This window comes from Ascaphus truei, chromosome 14, assembly GCF_040206685.1.
Source record: "Ascaphus truei isolate aAscTru1 chromosome 14, aAscTru1.hap1, whole genome shotgun sequence".
Taxonomy (NCBI): domain Eukaryota; kingdom Metazoa; phylum Chordata; class Amphibia; order Anura; family Ascaphidae; genus Ascaphus; species Ascaphus truei.
The window spans coordinates 2090824-2118382 of record NC_134496.1 but is presented as its reverse complement, the minus strand read 5'-3'; the positions used below and the strand labels follow the sequence as shown (position 1 = coordinate 2118382).

Here is a 27559-nt window from a genome sequence, read left to right as displayed (position 1 = left end):
ACAACACACAAATTTACTTCTCAACTCCTGACCTTTTTTTGTACAGACCAACATTTCTGAATATCTCTCTGCGATATCATCCTGGATGGCCCTCCGCCGACTTAAACTCAACCTGTCAAAAACATAGCTTCTCATATTTCATCCCAAACCTGGCCCCACTACCTCCTTCCACATTACTGTTGGAAGTTCTGTCATACATCCAGTAATAATAATAATAATTTGTTCTTGTATAGCGCTGCTACTTTTATGCAAGCACGCTGCCTAAGGGTCACAATCGACTCCTCTTTCACATTCTCCTCTCACATCCAAAACGCACCTAAAACCTGTTGCTTTTTCCTCCGCAATATAAAAAAGATGCGCCCTTTCCTCTGTTGCTCGACTGCTAAAACACTGCTGCCAGAATCACTCTACTCTTTCCTAAATCTGTCTCGGCGTCTCACCTGCTGAAATCCCTCTCCTGGTTTCCTATCAAATCGCGCATCTCACACTCAATTCTCCTCCTCACTTTAAAGCTTTACACTCTTCTGCCCCTCCTTACATCTCAGCCCTAATTTCTCGTTATGCACCATCCCAACTCTTGCGTTCTGCTCAAGGATGTCTTCTCTCTACCCCCTTTGTATCTAAAGCCCTCTCTCGCCTTAAACCTTTCTCACTAACTGCCTGTAACAGGGGACTTATCCCTGTTCACAAATGTGCCTCTAATCCAGCAGTGTGGTGGTTAACTGCTGGTAGGCAATTAACCAACACCACCTGGCTGATTACAGGTGTTAGAAAAAGCCTGCCTCTGAGACAGGAAGAGAGACTCCTGAGCACACGTGAGCTGTACAAGGAGACAGACAGAGGAGAATTCCTTAGTCCACAACTGGGCTGAACCAAGGAAGGACAGATGTCTTGAGCGGCAAGCTGACAACAAGACAAAGGGGATAATACTTCTATACCTGGATCCTGACATTGCCTTATCACACACGGGTGTGGACCCCAGGAGAACAAAGAAGCCTTCTTCCCTTACAGCAAACCAGCTAACAGATAAGACTTTTCTTTTAAGACTATTATCTGTGTCTATCTAAGTATATGAATCGCTATGATTTGGGCTGGTGAATCGCTGGGCTAACCACGCAGTTAAAGAGAACTGGATCAAAAGTGTGTATATATACTCCAGAGTGGAGCAGATTTTGTTTGTTGATTTACATGTTTGCTGTGTTTAAAGCAACAGGCGCAATAAAGCCTTATTTTAATTTCACCCTTAAAACAGTCTCCATTGCATACCTCTGAAAACGTCTCTTACACTGCCCCACACCTCTGGAATACCCTTCCCCTCCATATCCGACAGCACCCTCTCTATCCACCTTTAAGACCCACCTTAAAACACACCTGCTTAACGAAGCATATGAGTAGCACAGTCAATAGGTAATAGGAAACAGAGTTCCAAAGTTCCTTGCTCAGCTATATGGCGTCACTATTTGCATAGGTATAATGAAATCTCCAATATACATCAGAATAGCAGGGAAAAACCACTCTCTTGACTCATATGTGATCAGTGTCTATATAATTGCCTCCTAAATGTGTGGGGGACCTGTATAGATAGGTAGGGTCAGTAATAAATATCTGACCCAATAGTTAACAGTAATGCACGTCCCCCTGGAGAAAGACACTAATGGTATAGAACACCCAGACCGTAGTGAACGGAATGGGGTACTCACGGTTTGAGAGCTGGTAAATCCTTGGGCGTGCGTCACGTATGTAGTAGAGCAGGAGAAAATTCCTCAAGGGAAGGTAACGGAGCACAGCAACGGAAGGAGGGGGCTAGACACAGATGTATGAATAAATATCCTTTAATCCATGGTAGACATCGTGGTATGGGATAGATAAAAAAACTCTTACGCGTTTCGGGCCGTCGCCCTTTATCAAAGAGAATCGAAACGCGTAAGAGTTTTTTTTATCTATCCCATACCATGATGTCTACCATGGATTAAAGGATTTTTATTCATACATCGTTGTCTAGCCCCCTCCTTCCGTTGCTGTGCTCCGTTACCTTCCCTTGAGGAATTTTCTCCATATGAGTAGCACCGTGGCTAATACTATACACCTGATAGATAAAGCTTGGCCCCTTGCAGACGCACTTACCAGAACGCCCTCCTACTGTCTCTGTACGTTCTTCCTACCTACTTTAATATAATTATTTTGGAGTGCTCAGCTACCTGTTCACTATTTTGCATTTATTTCATATTACTAAACATCATAATAGTTTATGCACGATTAGAACTTTATCCCAATAACCCTACGACGAACCCTTCCCTCCGCCTCCATATACAGCACTTCAGGTAGCTGTTAAAAATAGTGGTTCTCCATACCCTACTACAATACTTCAACCAGTAGGACCTCCTCATTCACTACAAGTTGCTCAATCTGTATTATAAAACACAATACACCTGTAATTAAATTATGGCCCATATTTTCTAAGCAGTCTTCTGCCAGGAGACACCTCCCAGTGCTGGAAAATCCCTTGCACATTGAAGGTGTCTTGTGACTGGAATGCTACTTGGCCCTACAGTATATCGCCACCTAGTGGGTAGTATTAGGTTAATTTCATACTGCTGAGAAAATCATTAAAGCTCACGCTCAAGAAATGACATTCTACACATTATAAATATTGTCATTAAATTCCCTCATCTCATTGTTTATGCTGAAATTTTCAACTACTGTTCTACCTTACACTAATGTCAAAACAGAGGCTGAGGGGGCTCAATCGTCACTGCAATCGTTCCACTGATATAGGCAGTGCTCTGCATAGGTTGCAAGAATGATGCAGCACTCTGCATTATATATACACACCGTATAAAAACCAGCTATATATATATATACAGTATATATAGATATATATATGTGTGTTTTTATCTTTTGGAATGTATTAAATATTATTACAGAGTTACGCTGTGGAGGCGGCGCTGTCTTGTTGTTGTGCAGTGAATCGTGGGAAGTGGTTGATCCTTTTGATAGCTGTGCGGCAGCTCCAGCTTTTTTATTTCCAATTTGGCATTTTTTTGCTGGTTGATTATCCTTTTGTTTCTGTCTCCCTTTTCCCATTCCCTTCTCCCTTGGTTTTGTCCTTGTCATATATGGTAGTCTGTCTGTTTTGTGTTCAGCTCCTGGTTTGAAGCATATAGCCATTTTCTAAACTCTCGCACTAGCGTTACCCTGCCTATCATTGGCGCTGTATGGAGCACATACATATATTGCAGTGTACACTGCCAGATTTATGCATATAAGCACAGTATCTATTGCCCCCCAAATAAAGCACTGTGCAGTGTAATATGAACATACTGCACACAGTGCATGTTACATGCAATAAAATACAGCTGTATGTACATTGCAAAAAGTTTTATGCTCATACAAAACCTGCAACATATATACACATGAATACTGCAAGTTATTCTCAGAACTACACACCGCATTGCACAGACTGGAACTACTATACAGTTTCTAGTCGGGGTTATGTAGGATGATTTGGGGGCAGACTGTCTTTACCTGTGCTGAGCACACTGCTGGCCATGCTCATTTCCTTTCCTGGTACAGGCAGGAAGTGACATCACACATAAGCAGTGCATAATGGGAGATATAGTTTCATGTTACTTTAAAGCAGCAATCTACCCCCCAGAAGCCTACACGAGTTTAACTCATATAAATAATATTAGTATCTTGCCCCTTAAGAATATCCTGCTTTTTATTTTTTTAGTGTTACAAATCATAGTGATACGGGGAGAGCGCAATTTTAAATATGTAAACACCCTTCTATCTTCAGATCAAAGCATCACATTTAAAATATAAAAACTGTGTTGTAAAGGGCAAGAAATGTTTTTAAAAAAATAGCGACCAGCACAGATTGCGGCTTTAAATTAGCTATGGAAATGAGGTGCTGGACAGGACCCAACATGTCAACGGACTCCTCAATCACTAACTTATCCGATCCACCACATTTTTAACATTGAAGTGGGATAGTTTTACGTAAGCGAGGCACGCCACACAATGACATAAAAAGACAGTCAGAAAGACAGGCACAATAACAATGGTACAGTGACCATACATCCCAGAAAAAGGAAGGCATGTAAACTTTATATCAAAATGCTACAGATGAAACTTTGGACAAAATGAATTAATAAAACTTTTACATTGTCATATTAAATCCGTTTGCCCTACTTTTTCTGTTAGGATCATATAGGACCATATAGAACAGCAAACGCAACAACTAGGAGAGGAGGCCTTTACAAGACCCCAATAAACCCAGTCAGGAACGTCAGTTTGCTGGGTCAGGCATCTCCATCAGCTACTACTATCCTTTATAGGATGAGCTTATCTCACCAGGGACATTGTAATGCAATGGGACAGACTATTCCATGTTATATATTATTATTAGTGTGTGATATACAGATTTGAACGTTAGACACGGTCCCACTACCATCTACAGTATTTGTACTCTGGCTACGGAGCTTTTAAGACTCATCTAACCCCTATTAAATGAACTAGGGATACAATTGTTCCTAAATACTTATTATGAATATATAATTAGGCACTTATCAGATGCAGATTTTATGAATAATTGTATCCTTCGTGAATTTAATCAAATTTAACCTACTGTACTTGCAGCAGCTTTTCCCAGTATAAAATGCTCTTGCCTCGGGGGATTAGGATTTAGGATGTATCTTTAGTTACACTGTACTACAGGAGCACTTTATCAGTTCCATGTTGATTTTTTTAAATTATATCATTTAAGTATTGTCTTTTATTATTGTGACTGCCATTCACCAACACAGGATGAATGATATATATTCTACATAGACCTTTCCCCACACTCGCTTCATATTGTTCTTAACTATAACATATATATTCCTATACTCAGCAGATTTATACTGTTTTTGATTTCTAACTACATCAAGTCTACCTATACAGCAATTTTCCCATCTAGTAATAGCGACTTTGTATTGACCTCTCTCTCATCCTATTTCCTCTGACTATCAGTTATTAACACACTACAGATTTTGAGTCATGTTATTGGGGTCTCGTAAACGCCTCCTCTCTGAGATGTTTTATATATAGATCTTACCCTTAGTGCACCGATCTATATTAAGAGAGTATTTTGTGCTTTGTGTGGTGTTTATGTTGAGACCATGGCAGGGAGATCCCTGTGACCTGTGAGCACTGGCAGATCCAATGCAATTACATTTCGGATGAGTGCTGTAGGTACCTCTCTCTTGTATACAGTGACCAACGCTCCCTATCTATTTCGAGGTTTTAGAAATCCCTCCATATTTTTATCCCATATGTATCCAAAACAAGAAAAAGTGAGAGGCAAACAGAGGGTTACTGTATCATACCTAAATGAAAAAAAATAATATGTATATAAACTAATAATTTTATACAAAATTATCCCAATTATATTTTTAAATATATAGTTATTGAAAGCCTGTTCTTCAAAATGTAAAAAACAAGCAAAACTAAAAATGCAAAATAGATGCAAAGGAGGGTGTGAGAATACAAATGTTAGTAGCAACAATTTTGAAATATAAAATCTATGGCAGTTATTCCCAAATTGCACTTAAACTAATTTTATGCTGAGGAAACCCTCCCACAGGAGGTACAGGCGCAGCACAGCCAAAAATAGAAGAACGAAGGAAGGCTGATGGAATGACTAGAAAAAGCTTTATTGAGACAGTGTGCTAACGGGTCCTCTGAGTGGAGGGGAGGGGGGACTGGAAGGGGGGGGCGGTAAAGGGAGGGGGAGGGGGGGAGGGGAGGTGGGGGGAAGGAGGAGGGGGGGGGGAAAGAAGGGGGGGGGGGGAAGAAGGGGGGGGGGAAGAAGGGGGGGGGAAAGGAGGGGGGACATAAGCATAAACGGAATATAATTTAGTCATGAAGAAAGTGTTTTAATTCCTATTCCACATTTAATCCATGGGGTTGTAAGGTATTACGGGAAAAAATCCATGACATTTCTTTTTTGTTAAGACGATTCAACTTGTCACCTCCTCTAATATGAATAGGGATGTGTTCAACCCCATAAAATCTAAAATTGTTTAGACCACCAAGTGAGCATTGTGTAAAATGTTTTGACACCGGATGAAACAAATCCTTTTTGTTGATGAGTCTTATATGTTCAGAAATTCTGATGTACAAGGGTCTAATTGTCCTTCCCACATATTTACAATTGCATCCGCAAATGATGACATAGTTAACATGGCTAGTGTGACAGTTAATTAACGTATTGATCCTATGCTTTCTATTGGGAAACAATGTATGCACTCTTTTGGTAGGTGAAGCAAATTTACAACATTTACAAAAGCCACATTTGTGGAATCCCTTTGATAAAAATTTAGAGCTTAGGGGCTTATGCAGAGAGGAACGTTATTTAATGTGAAAACGGCAGGAAAATAGCCACAGAATTGGAGTAAGTTATGGGCGTATGCTGAAAGCTGCGTTACCTCTTTTTTCTGATGAGATTCAAAATTGCCAAGTTTTTCTGGCTACATTGAACTCGCTATAATATAGGGCAGAATAGCGAGTTGCAGTGCATCTATGCTACCTGCATACCACCCTATTTTAACATGGCGAATTTACCAATCTCGCCACGTGTTTGGCAATTTTTAAAGTAAAGAAACCTGCTGTGGCGAATTTTATGAATCTCTCCATGTTCTCTGCAGGACAAGCTTCTCTGGTGCGTATTTTCGCCAAAAGATGGCGCTATTTCCCTTCTCTATCCTCTCTGCATAAGCCCCTTAATGTTTTTGAGTGTTGCAAAAATGTATCTTGATTGGAGCAAAGACCGATGTTAATAAAATTGATTATCTTGATGTGACAATCCATGGTGACCCAATCACAGGTATCCAAACAGATATATTTACTAAACCCCACTCCAGAAATTCTTATTTACATGCGAATAGTAGTCACCCCAAATCATTAATTCGCGGGATTCCAAAGGGTCAATTCCTGAGATACAAACGTCTTTGCTCCAATCAAGATACATTTTTGCAACATTCAAAAACATTAAGCTCTACATTTTTATCAAGGGGATACTCTAAGACAGATGTGGATTTGGCCTTCTTGAACGCAGAATCTATAGATCGAAACAGTTTGATTAAACATAAGGAAAGAAAGGACAAAGAAACATTTTCAAAAAGTCCTTTATTCATTACAAAATATAGCAAACAGGCATCACAGATCAGACAGATAGTCTCTAAGCATTGGAATGTACGGAAATTAGATCCAGATTTGCAACCTTTCACCAAGTCTGGACCTACATTTGCATTCAGGAAGGCCAATACACTAGCTCAGCATTTCCCAAACTTTTTTTTTCGTGACCCGGTTATTTTTGAACTTCTCCTTCGTGACCCAATAAAATTTTTATCGCCTATAGGTAAAATAAGAGTTATGAATGTCCATACAGATTTCATATATTCTCTCAATTCCCTCTATTCTCTCTCTCCCCCCCCCATTCTCTCTCTGACCAGACGCACACAGTCACTGACCTACAGACACTCACACAGACAGACCTACACAGACACTGACCACGCACAGACCCCACACAGACACAGCCACTGCTGGCCTGCACAGACACACACAGCCACTGATACACACACACAGCCACTGATATACACACACACACACAGCCACTGATACACACACACAGCCACTGACACACACACACAGCCACTGACACACACACACAGCCACTGACACACACACGCAGCCACTGACACACACACGCAGCCACTGACACACACACGCAACCACTGACACACACGCACCCACTGATACAAACACAGCCACTGACACACACACACAGCCACTGACACACACACACGCAGCCACTGACACACACGCAGCCACACAGAGACTGCCACACACACACACACACACACACACACACACACACACACACACACACACTGACACTGCTACACACACAGAGACACTGCTACACACACAGAGACACTGCTACACACACAGAGACACTGCTACACACACAGAGACACTGCTACACACACAGAGACACTGCTACACACACAGACACTGCTACAAACACAGATACACACACAGACAAACACAGATACACACACAGACAAACACAGATACACACACACACAAACCCAGATACACACACACACAAACCCAGATACACACACACACAAACCCAGATACACACACACACACACACACACACACAAACCCAGATACACACACACAAACACAGATACACACACACACAAACACAGATACACACACACACACAAACACAGATACACACACACACAAACACAGATACACACACACACAAACACTGATACATACACATACACACACACACACACACACACACGCATTGATACATACACACACACACACACTTTTTTTTTCGTGACCCGGTTATTTTTGAACTTCTCCTTCGTGACCCAATAAAATTTTTATCGCCTATAGGTAAAATAAGAGTTATGAATGTCCATACAGATTTCATATATTCTCTCAATTCCCTCTATTCTCTCCCCCCCCCCCCCATTCTCTCTCTGACCAGACGCACACAGTCACTGACCTACAGACACTCACACAGACAGACCTACACAGACACTGACCACGCACAGACCCCACACAGACACAGCCACTGCTGGCCTGCACAGACACACACAGCCACTGATACACACACACAGCCACTGATACACACACACAGCCACTGATATACACACACACACAGCCACTGATACACACACACAGCCACTGACACACACACACAGCCACTGACACACACACACAGCCACTGACACACACACGCAGCCACTGACACACACACGCAGCCACTGACACACACACGCAACCACTGACACACACGCACCCACTGATACAAACACAGCCACTGACACACACACACACAGCCACTGACACACACACACACACACGCAGCCACTGACACACACGCAGCCACACAGAGACTGCCACACACACACACACACACACACACACACACACACACACACACACACACACACACTGACACTGCTACACACACAGAGACACTGCTACACACAGAGACACTGCTACACACACAGAGACACTGCTACACACACAGAGACACTGCTACACACACAGAGACACTGCTACACACACAGAGACACTGCTACACACACAGACACTGCTACACACACAGACACTGCTACAAACACAGATACACACACAGACAAACACAGATACACACACAGACAAACACAGATACACACACACACAAACCCAGATACACACACACACAAACCCAGATACACACACACAAACCCAGATACACACACACACACACACACAAACCCAGATACACACACACAAACACAGATACACACACACACACACAAACACAGATACACACACACACACAAACACAGATACACACACACACAAACACTGATACATACACATACACACACACACACACACACACACACACACACACACGCGCATTGATACATACACACACACACACACACACACACTGATACACACTGATACACACACATACACACTCACACACTCACTGATATACACAAACACACTGATATACACACACACACACACACACACACACACACACACACACACTGATATACACACACACACACACACTGATATACACACACACACACACACACTGATATACACACTGATATACACACACACACTGATATACACACACACACACACACTCACTTTCCCCTATACACACACAGACACACACAGAGAATTACAGGCAGCGACGGATGTGAGTGACTGGAGGGGGGGGGGGGAGACGGGGGAGAGAGGAAAGGACGGCGATCCAAGCAGGCGGCTCCACCTCCTCCCCCTGCCCACCAGCGACCACGCAGCCACCATTGCCCGCCTCCCGTACCCCCCCCCCACGAACCCATAGCGCACCTACCAGGAAAAAATATCTTTTAGCGCGCAGGTGGGTGGGTGGGAGACAGTGACTTTGACAGTGACTGGGTGGGTGACAGTGGGTGGGAGAGAGTGACTGGGTGACAGTGACTGGGTGGGTGACAGTGGGTGGGAGAGAGTGACTGGGTGGGTGACAGTGACTGGGTGGGTGACAGTGACTGGGTGGGTGACAGTGACTGGGTGGGTGACAGTGACTGGGTGGGTGACAGTGACTGGGTGGGTGACAGTGACTGGGTGGGTGACAGTGACTGGGTGGGTGACAGTGACTGGGTGGGTGGGTGACAGGATGGGTGACAGTGACTGGGTGGGTGACAGTGACTGGGTGGGTGACAGTGACTGGGTGGGTGACAGTGACTGGGTGGGTGGTAGACAGTGACTGGGTGACAATGACTGGGTGGGGAGACTTACCTTGCCGCCGGACGCTTTCCCCTGCTGCCCCCGATATCCCCTGCTGCCCGGGACGGGAGGTGGGCTTGTGGACGCGGGAGGTGGGCTCGGGAGGGGGTGCCACGGGACGTGAGCTTGCGAAGCTGGCCGCGGGGGAAAGCGGGCCGCAGTAGGAGCTAGTACTTCCACCTCCGTCCCACGTTGGGAGCGGGGGGGGGGGGGGAGCTTGCCCTGCGCGGGACCGTGGGGGAATCACCGCCATTTTTTTAAACTTGAGCGGGGAGTGGGGGGAGGGGGAGTGGGGGGAGGGGGGACACCGCGCGGCCAGCCTCGCTGCGACCCAGCAAGTTTGGTTCCGTGGCCCGGTGCCGGGTCGCGACCCACCATTTGGGAAACGCTGCACTAGCTTCATCTGTCTCTAGAAGTCTGTTTCAATCTACACATCAGTCCCATATATGCAACATACCCAAGGGATTCCACAAATGTGGCTTTTGTAAATGTTGTAAATTTGCTTCACCTACCAAAAGAGTGCATACATTGTTTCCCAATAGAAAGCATAGGATCAATACGTTAATTAACTGTCACACTAGCCATGTTAACTATGTCATCATTTGCGGATGCAATTGTAAATATGTGGGAAGGACAATTAGACCCCTGTACATCAGAATTTCTGAACATATAAGACTCATCAACAAAAAGGATTTGTTTCATCCGGTGTCAAAACATTTTACACAATGCTCACTTGGTGGTCTAAACAATTTTAGATTTTATGGTGTTGAACACATCCCTATTCATATTAGAGGATTGAATCGTCTTAACAAAAAAGAAATGTCATGGATTTTTTCCCTTAATACCTTACAACCCCATGGATTAAATGTGGAATGGGAATTAAAACACTTTCTTCATGACTAAATTATATTCCGTTTATGCTTATGTCCGTCCCCCCATCCCCCTCCCTTTACCACCCCCCCCTTCCCTCTCCCCCCCTCCCCTCCACTACCTCCCCTTCCCCCCTCCCCTCCCTTCCCTTCTCCTATATTATTATTATTATGGCTTTATTCTTCGTTTTTTCTTCTGATTATTATTGTCTTGTATCAGCATGCTTTGAGATGAAGTGTAGCAAATATTGATATATATAACTTGATACTTTGACTTTATGATACTATTAATCAACTTGTTATTTCTAGTTTTGTTCTATATATGGGTATACTATAGTTTCATTTATTTCAATGTCATAATTCGGATATAAGTGTGCACATAACTTTTGGTCTTATTTAGTCTTGTTTTTAATTATGACAAGTTTATCTCTTAAGTTATACTTGTTTTGTTAGCGTTAAAAAGTTCTTTCTGATTTTTGTATACTTCAGATTTGATATGCCTGGTCTCTGTTTTATTGTTTTTAACCATGTATACTCCTAGGTTGTGATTGTGTGAATCTGGGCACCTGTAGCTCATCTATTGCTGGGCAACATACACAGGTGCATCAGTTAGCATAACAAACATCCTGATATAGTGTGTGAAAACGGGTCACTCTTTGACAAAGGCCCCACGGGCTGAAACGCGTCAGAGGACCCGTAAAGCACACTGTCTCAATAAAGCTTTTTCTAGTCATTCCATCAGCCTTCCTTCGTTCTTCTATTTTTGGCTGTGCTGCGCCTGTACCTCCTGTGGGAGGGTTTCCTCTGCTTCATTGTTTGCCGCAAGCACGCCAGGCTGCTGCTGTCTTCCCCGCTGTTCCAAAAGTGACGTCACAGCCGCCGGTCACGCGACTACCCACTGCGACGGAGCAGTTATAGGAGGGTTGGCGGCGAGAAGAGGTCTTCGTTACATTGCGGTGTCACGGCGCCACATACTGATTTTACAGTCCTTACTGGGCGGAGGATCATATAGCGTGACGGAGTTATCACTAAAGATCTGGCGGGCTAACAAGCGACAAGAATCACAAGGCCACGGCATCATCCACTCCATTCAAAAGTGAGTCTTTCTATCTCAATGTCACTAGTGCTTATTGAGAGCCAGTTACTGGGAAGGACTATGTTTATGTGTGCACTTGTTTGAAGTCTGCTATGACCAATATCCATGATTATGCTTGAAACAACATTCAACAGCACCTCTCATTTTTCTGAGCGCCTGGTGGGTTAAACACTTTGTTTTACTCGTTTACATATAATTTTATGCTGAAATAAAAAGGATTTATAATATCTAAAACAGAGCCCACACATTTCTTTACTGCACCACAAAATAAAGAGCTGTGTGTAGAAGAAAAGGAAACATTCTATAGTTGGGACTGATCCACACAGTATCCATGTCGTGGTCATAAAAGGATTGTCACTGCGGTTAGTTCTTTATTGGTATGACATGATTAGGGCCAGTGTCAGCACAATTGAAGTCTTCTTTGCTGTAATCCTGCTTGGAGCCGACTGCCAGCTGTGGCCTGAGCTAGAAGAGGAGGTGCATGGACAGCATATCGCTGCCAAGCGAATCTGGACAAGATAACAGTAGGACAAAGCTACCTTCTCTCTCTGCCAGCAACTGCTGCCCCATTGACTCAGGGAGAGTGGCTTGAGCTTCTCACCCAGCAGATCTCATCCACTCACCCATATCCACACCAGCTTACTGGACCTGCCTTAACCTTTGTCCTGGACCTGCTATGTACATCCTTCTACACAGGGACTTCATGCAGACTTTTGCAGGACCTGTAAGGACTTTTGCAGGATTCCTAGCTGAATCGGTACTGTCCAAGGCAAACCAAAACAGGATGTTGGTGGCCTTGTTCTTCACGTTTATATGAGCCACATACCTTATCTGTCTGACATGTTCTTTTATCTTAATCCTGGAGTTCTCATGTGCCCCTTCGTAAGTCTAGTTACATTTATATAGCACCAACTACATAAAAGGCAATATCTGATCATCTTTTATCACATCACAATGGCAGCTAATTAAAAAAGTCCCCCCCAATTTTTTTTATTCACGTCTATATTTCTGCAACACATATCTTTAATGCTGCTGCTATTATACTTACGTTGTGCCGTGGGGAAAGAGTCCCGGCTCTGCTCCGTGGCTCTCATCTCTGATGTCCATACACTCTTTAGCTGGTGTCTTCGGTCGGGCTGAGGTCTCGACTGGGAGCAGTACGAATGAAGGGAGATGATGGGTTGATGAAGGGATGCATCATTCCCCTCCTGTGAGCAGAAGGTGACTTTTCCAGCTGAGAGAAGGCTGTGTTCCGCTGTCTCACCTGGGGAGGACTCATAGTTATCGCAGTGTAGGGAGGTTGTAGGGTGTTGGATGACCTCTATGTGGTAGGGAAGCTGCCCCATAGACTCTATTTGAGAGGAATTGACCCCGCTGACTTCTACATGACCAGGGAGGTCCCCAGAAGCCTCCACAGGAGCTGGGAAGACCCCACTGACCTCTATATATGATGGAAGATCCTCAATAGCTTCTGCATGAGAAGGAAGGTCGCATGCATGCTCTATCCTCCTCATATCTACTACATGAGGTAGGAGGTTCGCCGTAGCTCCTCTCTGTGAAAGAGGGGCCCTGGACATTCTAGATGAAGTACTATAGGAGTGCAAGGAGGAGATAAACTTACAGGCCCTGGGGCTGGTGGATGAGACACCAGAAATAAGGAGGCAACCAGTGTCTTTGAAGTCCTCATTTATAACAATGCTGGGTTGATATTTGCTTTCAGTCAAAACCTCTTCTCCAGATGACACAGGAGAGATGTCCCCTGGAATAGAGGGAGAAGGTCTTGTTGGCACCTGCTTCTTTCTCCCCACTCCTGAACCACGTTGTCCTGCATCTCTATTCCTGATGCCCTTGAAGAGGGAGGGCACAGCATTGGGTTTGAGGAGTGGATGCTGGTCGGGCATACGTGGGACAAAGCTCTCTGGACTGAAGTGATCACTGCACAGGAAGGAGTAAGGACCAGGGGCCCAGTTATTACGCTGCAAAGCCGCTGTCCAGAAAGAGAGGCGAGAGGGATCTTTCAGAGGGAACCTACAGGAGAGAAGGAGGGGAACAGAGTGAGCACGAGAGAGACAATGAAAAATGCATGCAATGGATAAAAAGACCCAAGTCCACTTAGACAAGTCTCTCATATTATGTTTTGCACGTTGCACAGCCAGCAACCACCCTCGCAGTAATGAGACCCAAAAGGTCAACACAGCTGTCTGTGAGTAGGGTTACTGGCTATGTACTTCTTTAACCCAAGTTTTTCTGAAAAACTGTTTAATACGGCAGGCATAAGTTTATAAGCGACCATGTTAAAATATATTAAGAAGTAAAGAGTGACACACTGTTCTCATTTGCATGTCATCACCCAGAATCCCTGGCTGCAGACCTGTGTGAGACATTAAATATTTTTATTTACTGCATATTATTTGTTTTACTGCTCGCATTTACTTCGTCTTTTTTCATTGGGATCACAGAACTGATTGTGAAAAACTCTAGTACTTTCCTACTTAGTATAAAAAATAAATTCTGACCGACATATACAGTAACGTGTGAAAAGGTAAAGGTTAGTTAGTTCCTCTCAGCGGCTCTTATTCAATATAAAATATATTCCTTTAATTTGAATGGGTCTAAATTGTTCTGGAACAAAGGGAAGACAGTTAGGATGAATATATGTCCAAGTGTGGCAATTAATAAAAATAAAATAATGATCATTAGTCAGTCATATGGGGGCCCCTGATAATATGCAGTTTACTGTATGCAAATAACATTTTACCAATAGAACATTTTAATGTATTTGTTCACATGGGACTCTATACACACATTTAATAGGGGGAATATCCCCCTTTCATCAAAAATATATATTTGATCTATTATTTTTTAAAGTATTAACTATGTAATCAATCCCCAACTGAGGTAAATGAGCATTTTAATCCTAATAGAGATATATTAGTATTTTATCTGGTAGTGTTAGGACTGGCGAACAGGGTCTGCCTTGTCGTGGTTCGCAAGCTTACAACGCTTTGGCCAAAGGGTTAAACTAAATGACCCTTTTTCAAGAGAATCTATAAGTATTTTACTATGTATTTTTGTCATATTGGATGTAGCATTGGGCTTCTCTGTCGTTTGATGTAAATAGCTAAAGTTTCAGAGCTTCAAATAATGGGTGCAGGGGACAGACAGAGTTCAAACACTGGCACAGGCCAGTGCAATAAGTGGTGATGCTTTTCATTAGGTGAAAGACTCATAAAACAGGCACAGTACTGTACTTGCTTAATAGATACAGTTGGGGATATGGTCCAAACTAAATGGTAATTTGCTAAATATGTCTTTATAACTAAGCCCTAATCACTGCAGCTTACAAACTGCTGTGGCATTGCCAACTCTCTCCATGTCAGCATGAGATTGTAGTCCAGCACGGGTTATCACTTTCCATTTTCCATAGACATGCAGGGTGTTTTAGAATCTGAATGCATTGGATTTAAAGCTTAAAAGCAGCAGTCCACTCACAAAAGCAAACATTAAGTCAGGGGAGTGCAAACTTTTTGAGCTGCGGCCCCCTGCCTGCTCCCGCAGCTACTCGCGCCCGTCGGGTGCAACGTCACAAATTGGAGAAAGGGTTTAGGATTTACACATCTCTTTAATATGTAACCCCCTCTTTTCCAAGGGACCAAAAGTAATTGGACAATTGACTCAAAAGCTGTTTCATGGACAGGTGTGGGGTATTCCTTCGTAATTTCATCATCAATTAAGCAGGTTAAAGGTCTGGAGTTGATTCCAGGTGTGGCATTCACATTTGGAAGCTGTTGCTGTGAACCCACAACATGCGGTCAAAGGAGCTCTCAATGCAAGTGAAACAGGGCATCCTTAGGCTGCAAAAAAAAGGAAAATCCATCAGAGAGATAGCAGGAACATTAGGAGTGGCCAAATCAACAGTTTGGTACATTCGGAGGAAAAAAGAACGCACTGGTGAGCTCTGCAACACAAAAAGGCCTGGACGTCCACGGAAGACAACAGTGGTGGATGATCGTAGGATCCTTTCCAAGGTAAAGAAAAACCCCTTCACAACATCCAGCCAGGTGAAGAACACTCTCCAGGAGGTAGGCATATCATTATCCAAGTCTACCATAAAGAGAAGACTTCACGAGAGCAAATACAGAGGGTTCACCACAAGGTGCAAACCAATCTTAAGCCTCAAGAATAGAAAGGCCAGATTAGACTTTGCCAAACAATATCTAAAAAAGCCAGACCAGTTCTGGAACAGCATTCTCTGGACAGATGAAACTAAGATCAACCTGTACCAGAATGATGGGAAGGAAAAAGTATGGAGAAGGCTTGGAACGACTCATGATCTGCAAAACACGGTGTAGGCAGTCTGATGGCATGGGCATGCATGTCTTACAATGGCACTGGGTCACTAGTGTTTATTGATGATGTGACAGAAGACAGAAGCAGCCGTATGAATTCTGAAGTGTATAGGGATATATTGTCTGCTCAGATTCAGCGAAGTTGATTGGACGGCGCTTCACTACAGATGGACAATGACCCAAAACATACTGCGAAAGCAACCCAGGAGTTTTTTTTAAGGCAAAGAAGTGGAATATTCTGCAATGGCCGAGTCAATCACCTGATCTCAACCCGATCGAGCATGCATTTCACTTGCTCAAGACATAACTTAAGGCAGAAAGACCCACGAACAAACAACAACTGAAGACAGCTGCAGTAAAGGCCTGGTAAAGCATCACAAAGGAGGAAACCCAGCGTTTGGTGATGCCCATGCGTTCCAGACTTCAAGCAGTCATTGCCTGCAAAGGATTCTCGACAAAGTATTAAAAATTAACATTTTAATTATGATTGTGTTAATTTGTCCAATTACATTTGAGCCCCTGAAATAAGGGGACTGTGTATGAAAATGGTTGCAATTCCTAAACTTTTCATACGATATTTTTGTTAAACCCCTTGAATTAAAGCTGAAAGTCTGCACTTCTATTGCATCTCGGTTGTTTCATTTCAAATCCATTGTGGTGGCGTACAGAGCCAAAATTATGAAAATTGTGTCAGTGTCCAATTATTTCCGGACCTAACTGTATATATAAACACATATACACACAACGTGTGTTGCTGCACGGTTTTGTGCCACTATCAGTGTCTTTAAGTTCGTTATGAAGTTTTCTGTTGACTCATTTCTGTTTGAGGTTTGGTGGTTGCCGGAATGCAAGAATGAGAGGTTTGGGAAAGATTTCTTTTAATGTCACATCCTCTGCCAGCATGGGTTGCAGATCTTTGATTATTTTTCGTATTCCCTCTAGGGTAGAGTTGTATGTGGCCACTAGTTGTATGCGTGTGGTAGGTTCTGTCTGTATTGTAGCAGGTGTTCTCATGGGGCGTTTAGTGCAGATGTAATAGTTCTGGCAATAGTCTTTGGCTTGTATTCCTTCTGTCTGAACGATTCGGTCAGGGTTTTGAGATGCCTGTTTCTGTCTTCAGTGTCAGAGCGTATGCAGTGGTATCTTATAGCCTGGCTGTGTTTGATTCCTTGTTTTGTATGAGTGGGATGGAAGCTGGAGTTGTGGAGGTAACTGCATCTGGCTGTTGGTTTCTTGTATACAGATGTGTGTAGTTTGCCATTTTTCAGTGTTACTGTTGTATCTAGAAAGTTTACTAGGTTTGCTGAATAATCGATTTTGAGTTTAATTGATGGACGGAATGAGTTCAGGGACTCGTGGAATTGTTTTAGGTTTCCTTCACCCTCTGTCCATATTATAAACAGGTCATCAATGTATCTATAATATTTGTAGGGTTTGTGGGGGCATGTAGTTAAGAATCTTTGTTCAAGATTTGACATGAAAAGATTGGTATATTACGGTGCCATCTTGGTACCCATTGCAGTCCTCATTGTAGGTACATTTAATACAATTCGGACAGCGTTTCGGACTAAAACAGTTCATTGTCAAGCTTGAGGAGCTTGACAAAGGACTGTTTTAGTCCGAAGCGTTGCCCGATGTTTATGCTGTTTGACAGATGGTATTAATAAAGTACATTTTGATTATCTACAGGAAGCGCTGCAGATCTCTCTTTTTCTATATGTTGACCAGGACCGGTTGGTGATCCTGGCTCTTTTGCATGCACCCCATGGGAAGCTAAGTATTTCTTCCATTTTTGGTTATTGAGTGCACCAGGCATAAAAATAATAATAATATATATATATATATCAGAAGAATGACCTAGGCGCATGGGGAGACAAGAAAGAGAAACAACATAGGGTAGTGTATGTGTGGAAATTTAACCCCTTAATTGGTAAGATATGCACTCACAGCGTTTCTTGTAATTCAGGCCTTTTATCCACCCTGGGATCTGGAACTCTGTAGATACTCTGGGAACGTTTCCTGGATCTGTATCCTCGGATATTCTACAACGATTCTTCACTGTCAAGTTTCCATCTCATAGGTTGTGGTATATCTACATCTATATTTTTGAAACCATTGTATGTCCGTGTCTAGGGGCAATCTGATTGTTCCGTCGGTCTGTCACTCACCCTCCGGCCAATCAGATTGTTCCTTTGGCCCGCCCGCCCCCGCACACCTCATTGGTCACACTCACCAGCCACTGACACCGATACCCACGGGCATCGCCGCACGCTCCTCGGTACCACCACCTCACCTCTCCCCACTCCCCCTGACAGCAAACCCCAGCCTCCCCGGCGCCTCCAGCAACACTACCCACGAGCAGCGGTGCCCACTACTCGGCGCCGCCGCCTCACCTGCAGGAGGGACCCCCCGCATGCCTTCTGCAGCTCTCCGGGAAGCTCCCCCCCTCCACATGCCCTCTGTGCTCTCCGTGCAGCTCCCCCCTCCCTCCACATGCCCTCTGTGCTCTCCGTGCAGCTCCCCCCCCCTCTCTCCCTCCACATGCCCTCTGTGCTCTCTGTCCGGCTCCCGTCCGATCCCCGCCCCTCCCTAGCAGATGACTTGAGCTGGGGTGCGACTCCCCCGGGCTGCAGGAGGAAGCTGCTGCCGGCTGTATGCTGTAAGGTAAGCAGCTCCCCCCCACACACATTCCTTCCTCTCCGGCCTCATCCCTCCGTCCGTCCCTCCTCCAACACACACATACACACACACACACATGTAGACACACACACACAGACACACACACACACACATGTAGACACACACACACGTAGACACAAACACACACGTATATATATATATATATATAGTCAGATAAGGCAGTTGGCACTCCAATAGGTGCTGGTAAGCCACAGGTGCACGTCCCATATAGAGAATGTAGTTATACGTTACCGTTCCAAGGATTGGTAAACAAGAGACAGCACTCAAAGTTGAAAATCAAAGTGTATTAGTGAAAGCAAAAATACAAAAATACATCCAGAAACCCGGGTTTCTGGATGTATTTTTGCTTTCACTAATACACTTTGATTTTCAACTTTGAGTGCTGTCTCTTGTTTACCAATCCTTGGAACGGTAACGTATAACTATAACTATAACTATATATATATATATATATATATATATATATATATATACACACACACACACAGTATCCCCAGCACCACCACATCAGCATTCTCTGCCCCCCGCCATTCCCATTCCCCATCAGCACCCACACATCAGCACCTTCGCACCTCCCCTATCGCCACACCCACATCAGCATCCCCACATCAACACCAAACCCTCCCAAATCAGCACCCCGATACAATCACCATCAGTACAGCCACAGCAGCAGTACCACCGCACACCGCCATGGGCCACGTGGATCACTCCCCACCCAACCACCCAAATGCCACCCCCACACCACAAACATCCCGGGCAACGCCGGGGCTCTCAGCTAGTATATAGTGTAGTGTGTTACACTATTCTGTGTGTTCTTTACCTCTCTCTCTATATATATAGGGGGAGGTAAAGAACACAAAGAATAGTGTAACACAGTTTTAATGATAAAAAAACCTTAATAGATCATAGTAGGTAAAAAAAACTCACACTTTGTGAGCTCTTTAAAAACAATTGAGAATGTCAGAGTATCTCACAATCATCAAATCTACCGGCTCCCAGCTGGGCTTACAGCAGTCACTGTTTCTTTGGTAATATCCCTATACACCTCTGTTATTCTCCTGGTGTATAGTGTCTTTTGCTCTAATTGTACAGTTCATATAATTAGATACCAGGTACTCCTCGTAACACTCCTGGTACTCACGGTACTTGTGGGGTCTTGGTGCCCTAGCAATATGCTCCGTTGTGTTCCCTTACGGCACTCCTGGTTGTTGCTGCTTCACAGTATCTGACTCTCTCCGCCTCCTGGGCTCCTCCGGTGCCTCTGCACGACGTGATGACGTCACTCCGTCTCGCGTGAACACCGCGCTCCCACGTGTGGCATCACCAATGCCGGTAGTCCTCACAGGATAAGAATGTATCTCCTGTCCACTCGTGAACACTAAAATAACCACGCCCTACGCGTTTCTCCTTTGCGGCTTCGTCAGGGGCTGTAAGCCCAGCTGGGAGCCGGTAGATTTGATGAGTGTGAGATACTCTGACATTCTCAATTGTTTTTAAAGAGCTCACAAAGTGTGAATTTTTTTACCTACTATGATCTATTAAGTTTTTTTATCATTAAAACTGTGTTACACTATTCTGTGTGTTCTTTACCTCCCCCTATATATATAGGTGAAAGACAGGGTTGCAGACCTGTCTAAGACATGCAAATGAATATACAGGAATATTTACAGTTGCTATATATATATATATATATATATATATATATATATATATCCGAAGATACAGATCCAGGAAACGTTCCCAGAGTTTCTACAGAGTTCCAGATCCCAGGGTGGATAAAAGGCCTGAATTACAAGAAACGCTGTGAGTGCATATCTTACCTATTAAGGGGTTAAATTTCCAGACATACTACCCTATGTTGTTTCTCTTTCTTGTCTACCCATGCGCCTAGGTCATTCTTCTAGTATCTAACCCTTTACAGCTTGTGGAGCTGTAGACCTTATTGGCAGGAGACAGAGTCAGGGATAGATAGATTGTAAGGGTTAATACCCGCCGATATATATGTGGTATTATTGATTTATTAGATAATTTGTGGGATTGCGCTGTGTGTTTCTTCTCTTTTTTGTCTCTCTCTCTCTCTCTATATATATATATAAATAAATAAAATATATAATTTTATCACACCAAATATATACAAAAAAAATATTTTATGGGTCCAATGTTTCGTCTACCCTCTGGAGCTCTTGATAAAGTCTCTAGTGCGGAGCCAAAACGTTGCGTCGATAAAATAAATGTTTTCTATATTTTTGGGGTGCCTATCCCTTTGTTATTTTGGTACAGTACCTTATACTGTAGGTCAGTGTTTTTCAACCAGGGTTCCTAGGAATCCTTGGGTTCCCCGGGCATCCTTAAAGGGTTCCCTGCAATTTTCTGGTCATTTGAAAATTGTATCAGAATAATTTACAATGCATCTGATCTCGGGAGGGTTTGGGGTTCCTCAGAATTTCACAAAGGGTTCCTTAATCAAAAAAAAGGTTGGAAACCACTGCGGAAGGCTCTGATAGCAGCACCCTCTCCTGTGGTCTGGTCTAGTCACTGCCAGCAGGGGTGCGCAAACTTCTAGAGCAGCTTCGGGAGCCACAGCGTTCGCGCCCCCCCTCTCCTAAGACTCGGCATCAAATGATGTCGCAGGTCATGTGACGTCACGTGACCCCGCAGGGTCATTTAATGTCGTGTGGCCAAAGACTGAGCAGAGACCAGTTAAGAGAGTTACAGAGGCCTCACGCCTCTCCAGGCATTTAAATGAAATGCCGTGGGGAAGAGCCCGGGACCTCTGTAACCGCCGCACCCCCCTAGAGATTCTCAGGGGGCACGCCCCCCACTTTGCACACTGCTAGTCTAAACTATTAAGTATGTGCACAAGATCCACAGTTATATACTGTACTGTTTAGCTCCTGACAGCTCTGGGTGCATTGTCAGTGCTATATGGAAATATACATATTATTTGGTGGTCAGTAACACCAATTACTACAATTGGCTGAAACCCCCCAAATTCTAACTAATGCAGTACCATTCTATACCAGTGTTTCCCAACTCCAGTCCTCAGACACCCCCCCCCCATAATTATAACTATTGTTGTTGTAACACGCTACAGCAATGCTAAGCCTCGCCCATCACGTGTCTCCCTTCCTGATTGGATAGTTCTGACTACTGTGTCCAAGACCCTGCCCAATCAGACACGCCCATCAACGTGCCGCCTACGCACCCACACAATCATGCCTCTCGCTTCATTATACCGCACACAACCCGCCACCTGATCCACCGGTACCTGTGGAAGGATACGGCCCCTCTCTTCCCCTTCCCCTGCCGGTTGGTGCAGTTCGTCGCTGCACAGCAAATCACCATGGCCTAGAGCCCCTCCCCAGGCCGTACAACAAGATGGCGGCACCCTTCCACCCGGAAACAGTCCAGACTTGTACGGAACAACAACAAGATGGCGGCTCCCGTATATCCACTTTTTTCCTGTACCCAAAGCAAGAGAACCCGTGGTGGCAAGGTAGGGCGCTGACTTGCGAATGGTCAAGAACACGTGTTTTAAGTGTAGGCAAAGCTGTAGTGACGTCTAAACTCTGACCAATGAGGCTCTTATCCCTGGAATCTACATTCCGTACAACAACATGGCACCCTTGCGTGTCAGGAGCGCTTCCGCCTTTGCCTACGTTCTTTTATGCAATGGGCAATGCTGCTTCTGATTGGTCCGTTCCTAGTCAGTTGTCGCAGCAGAAACGAACAAGATAGGTTGAGATTCCCCCATATCAGCGACTGAAGGGAGAGGAATGATGGATGCAGGTGAGTGCAGCATTAGGAGTGTCAGCTCTTCTGCCCAGATCTCCCTTCCAGTCTCGGACCACAGTCATTATATATTGCTGGGGCTAGAACCACAATAGTAATACATTCTTTCTGCCTCCTTCCCAGGGGTGACCAGCATTATTCCATATCTAGTAGGCCTGTGCAAATGACCATGCTGCATTATAAAGCAGTGGTGAGGATCACTGTACATTTCCCTTAAACTGGGCAGACATGTTAACTCCCACCAATCGTCTGAGTACCACAGTTTGGAGTCAGTGTCACTGATTTTTAGCTGTGTCATAGACTTCGATGAAGTCCACGGAAAAAACATGACTTCCATTAAAGCACGAGTCCCTGTTTGCTTTGGATGAGCCCGTGGGCTGCGGCTATATTTTGGCCCCAAATCTTGCTGACTTAGATCATTGCAAGTTGATTTTTTCTGCCTGACGGTTATTCAGCAAAGAGCGTGGATACTCAAAGAACAACTGTCCTTTATTAACCGCTGTTAAACCTTGTACCCTCCCCTAAATACTAATACAGAAATAATTGTTGGAGGGAATGACCCGTCTTATTTGAACACATCTGCTATGCTTTATAGAATGATGTTGGTTCTGTATACACTTCCAGCCAAACATAACTCATTCGACACAATTTTGCTAAATCCATTTCATTATAACCTGAGGGTGACATGTATCAACTGTTGCAAACTGGAGTATTGCTCCAGAACAGGCGCAGATTACATCATTTGGACTTTGTCACTTCGTATTCATGTGTATGGGGACATTGCATCAATATTGCTGCGATTAAGCCAGTGATCTTTTTAGGGAGGGGTTGAGGGAGGAGACCGTGAGAGTAATATTATGAGGTATAAAAAAAATTGCTCCTACAACTGGTGCAGTTTTTCTTTCCCTTTGCAAAATGATAGCGTTAACTTGTAATCCCAAGAGATTGTTTCCAATGTAAAAACACAAAAAAAGAACGATCTGTGCTAGAGACACAAAATAGTGAGGTTATAACAAATATAAATACATACAGCTCAACCCCGTTATAGCGCGATCCGCTTATAACGCGGTTTGAGCGTGGCTCCTGTTAACATAAGTAAATAAGCAGAACATCTCCTACCATGCTTCTCCCCCCCCCTTCTCCCCCCCCCTTCCCCCCCCCTTGCTTTTCATGATTCAGGGAGTTTGCTACCGCCCCCTCCCCTACTCCTCGGCTCCAGCGTCAAGTAATGCAGTGGGGTCAAGTGATGTCACGTCGCCATGGCAACGCAATGTCATTTGACCCCGGTTTCCATGGCGATGCAATATATTTGTAAAATAACCAACACAATACTGTACAGTACAAGAGCAATGATAGAGCATAATAAAATAATAAAATATAATACAACATTGACATAAAAAAAGCTCTGACCCTCTCTGTTCAGGGGGATCTCTGTGCGTCTGATCCTACCACCCACTGTGCTGTCAGAGAGCTAGGAAAATCCTCTGGTGTTTAAACTCCAGTTCAGTTGTTAACCCCCCCCCCCCCCCCCACCCGCAGGTTTTTAACCCTAGGAAAAGGAACAGGGAAGACCCCTGGCAGATAGAAATGGCAGAAACTTCAAACAAACGGAAGAAGTTTACTTTAGAAGAAAAAATTGTTGCGCTTGATAGAATAAAATCTGGAGTCCAGCAAACCAAAGTTGCTAGAGACCTAGGAGTGAACGAGTCTACAGTTCGTGGATGGAAGAAGGAGGAGGAGAAACTTTGTGATGCAGCTAAGTCCATAGAAACAGGTGATGGACTGAAACTGAATCGTTTGCGTCAACCTCAAGACAGCCAGTTGGATAAAGCTCTGTTTCAGTGGTTTGTCCAAGAAAGATCTGAATTCACGCCTCTATCTGGACCCCATCTGCAAATGCAAGCCAAAAAGTTTCACAACCAACTTCACGGAAATGCGTCAACCTCATTCACGGCAAGTAGTGGATGGCTAGATCGCTTTTAAAGGCGACTTGGAATAACCAAAACCGCCAAATCAGGAGAGATACATGCAGCTGACGAGGAAGCTGCATGCTCGTAGCCTGCCCAGCTTCAGAAGATAATTGAAGATGGTGGCTATACCGCAGAATAGGTAACTGCGATGAGACCGGACTGTGTTACAAAATGTTACCGAATGCCAGTCTGGCTTGTAAGAATGACGATCAGCGAAAACAAGGCTTTAAACAAATGAGTGACTGTACTTTTTTGTGTTAACCAAACAGGAAATCACAAACTGCAGCCACTTTGTATAGGTAAGTTTAAATCACCACGGTGCTTCCACCATGTGAATATGGCCTCTACGCCTTTTTCCTATGACTGTAGTAAAAACGCATGGATGACTTCCAGCATTTTCTAAAACTGGTTTCATCATCAGTTCGTACCCGAGGTACGTAAACACTTACGGCAACAAAGGTCGGATACCAAAGCTCTGTTGTTGCTAGATAACTACCCTGCCCATCCGTCTGCCGATAGCCTACTAAGCAGAGATGGCAAAATACGAGTCAGCTACTTGCCCAAAAACATCACATCAAAAATAAAGCCGCTAGATCAAGGCATTATAGCAACGTTCCAGATGAACTTCCGAAAGACGCGGGCACAGCGAATAATCACAGGTGAGGATTCTGTCACTGCATTTTTAAAGAAGCTAAAACGAAAAGAAGTGTTTTACATTGGTGGTGAAGCATGGGAAGCAATCACAAAAATGTGCATTTCTAAATGTTGGAGAAACGGAACTGATGCAAGTCTGGTACCGGCTAACTTTCAGGTAGCCAGTGACGGTGATGAAGAGAATGACTTTTAGGGATTTACAGAGGAAGAAGTTGCCGCCGCCAATCTATTCTTCGAAAGCTACATTAATGATGGCCTCACAGAAAATGACATGGCCAATGCAGAAAGAGTACTGGAACCGTTCATTGATAGGGAAAGTGGGGCCACGATAGAATCTTGGGTAGATGGGGACAGCAGCTGTCCTACCTATGAGCATATGACTGACTCTGAAATAATCCAAAACGTTACTAGCGAAAATCAAGATTTGGATGCAACCGAAGACGATAAGGATGAGGAATCAGAGCCGCCACCTAAGATCGCAGACTGGACTTACATTTCTTGAAACAGAAAACATAGATTCCGTTTCTATTTTACAGTTAAAACGCTTGATTGAAATCGTTAAAAGGAAGCAAAGAGATGCAATGAAACAGTCAACCATCAATAGTTTATTTTTATGAAGCACTTTAAAGTTGACTCAATTTTGTTTGTTTGTTAATGTACGGTATGCTTTCCGTAGTAGTTGAATGAATACAGAGTGCATTACACTGTTTTCCCTTTTCTTCAGAATTATAGCCCCATAGTTGATGTTAAAACACGAATGTAACTGTAATGTAACATGTATAAAATCAGTTGTGAGTACAGTACTCAACAGTGTGGTTTTGTGTGCAGAGCAAAATATTCTTTATCATACAGTATTTATGAATAATGTACAAAATGATTATAGATGTCTTAAATACTTTATTGTACAATGCATCAATAAAAGTTTGAAACAATACAATTGTACGTTGTTTCTATATTCTTAGTTTATAGCGGTGGTTTTCAACATACACAGTCGCAGGCAGACACAGACACACTGTCTCTCTTTTTAAGGGAGCTAGCTGTGACTTTCCTCTCTCTCTCTGTCTGCCGGAAGCTGAAGGCAGAACAGGGAGAGCTGATGCAGATGCCGGGTAAGTCCTGTGCAAGGGTGCCGCTGCGCCTCCTGGGACTGGGATTGGGACAGCTGGGAGAGTTATCCCAGCTCTCCCCAACCGGCGGACGCGGAATTCCTGATCGCGGCTATATATATATGTAAGCTCCTCGGGGCAGGGACTCCTCTTCCTTAATGTTACTTTTATGTCTAAAGCACTTATTTCCATGATCTGTTATTTATATTATCTGTTATTTATTTGATTACCCCATGTATTACTACTGTGATGCGCTATGTACATTAATGGCGCTATATAAATAAAGACATATATATATATATATATAACGCGATCGCATTATGTGCACCCCAAGCACCGCGTTATAACGGGGTTCAGCTTTATAAAGAGAAGGAGCTGCTCAGTGAGTAAAGACACTGACTGGCTCTGAGTATGAAGCAGGGGAGCCTGGTTCAATTCCCGGTGTCGGCTTTTTGTGACCTTGGGCAAGTCACTTTATCTCCCTGTACCTCAGGCACCAAAAACATAGATTGTAAGCTCCACAGGGCAGGGACGGTGTCTGCAAAATGTCTCTGTAAAGCGTTACGTAAAACTAGCAGCGCTATATAAGAACAAACTATTATATTATTATTATAAAGTGATTTATGTGACCAGTGGAATAGCCAAGTGCAATATATATTTAAAAAAATGG

The 27559-nt window shown here is 43.8% G+C and overlaps 2 protein-coding genes across 6 annotated transcripts in view; one reads left to right on the top strand and one right to left on the bottom strand.

Moving 5' to 3' along the window:
• Positions 1 to 22790, bottom strand: part of THAP4 (THAP domain containing 4) — a 59427-nt gene extending 36637 nt beyond the window's left edge. The window contains exons 1-3 of one of the 3 annotated variants that reach the window (XM_075569502.1): positions 22636 to 22790; positions 13940 to 14346; positions 13367 to 13582 (exon numbers count right to left, since the gene is read on the bottom strand). In XM_075569502.1, the coding sequence (XP_075425617.1) occupies positions 13367 to 13582; positions 13940 to 14346; positions 22636 to 22712 (700 nt within the window). In that variant the 5' untranslated portion in view covers positions 22713 to 22790. Of the gene's footprint in view, positions 1 to 3525; positions 3606 to 13366; positions 14347 to 22635 lie in introns of those variants that run through there. The other 2 variants (XM_075569501.1, XM_075569503.1) reach the window with 2 other exon arrangements.
• Positions 22523 to 27559, top strand: part of ATG4B (autophagy related 4B cysteine peptidase) — a 60292-nt gene continuing 55255 nt past the window's right edge. Inside the window, exon 1 of one of the 3 annotated variants that reach the window (XR_012787917.1) lies at positions 22523 to 22863. Coding sequence is in view for 2 of the 3 variants with exons in the window: in XM_075569505.1 (XP_075425620.1) it covers positions 22746 to 22863 (118 nt within the window). In the remaining variant the exon portion in view is untranslated. Of the gene's footprint in view, positions 22864 to 23001; positions 23157 to 27559 lie in introns of those variants that run through there. The other 2 variants (XM_075569505.1, XM_075569506.1) reach the window with 2 other exon arrangements.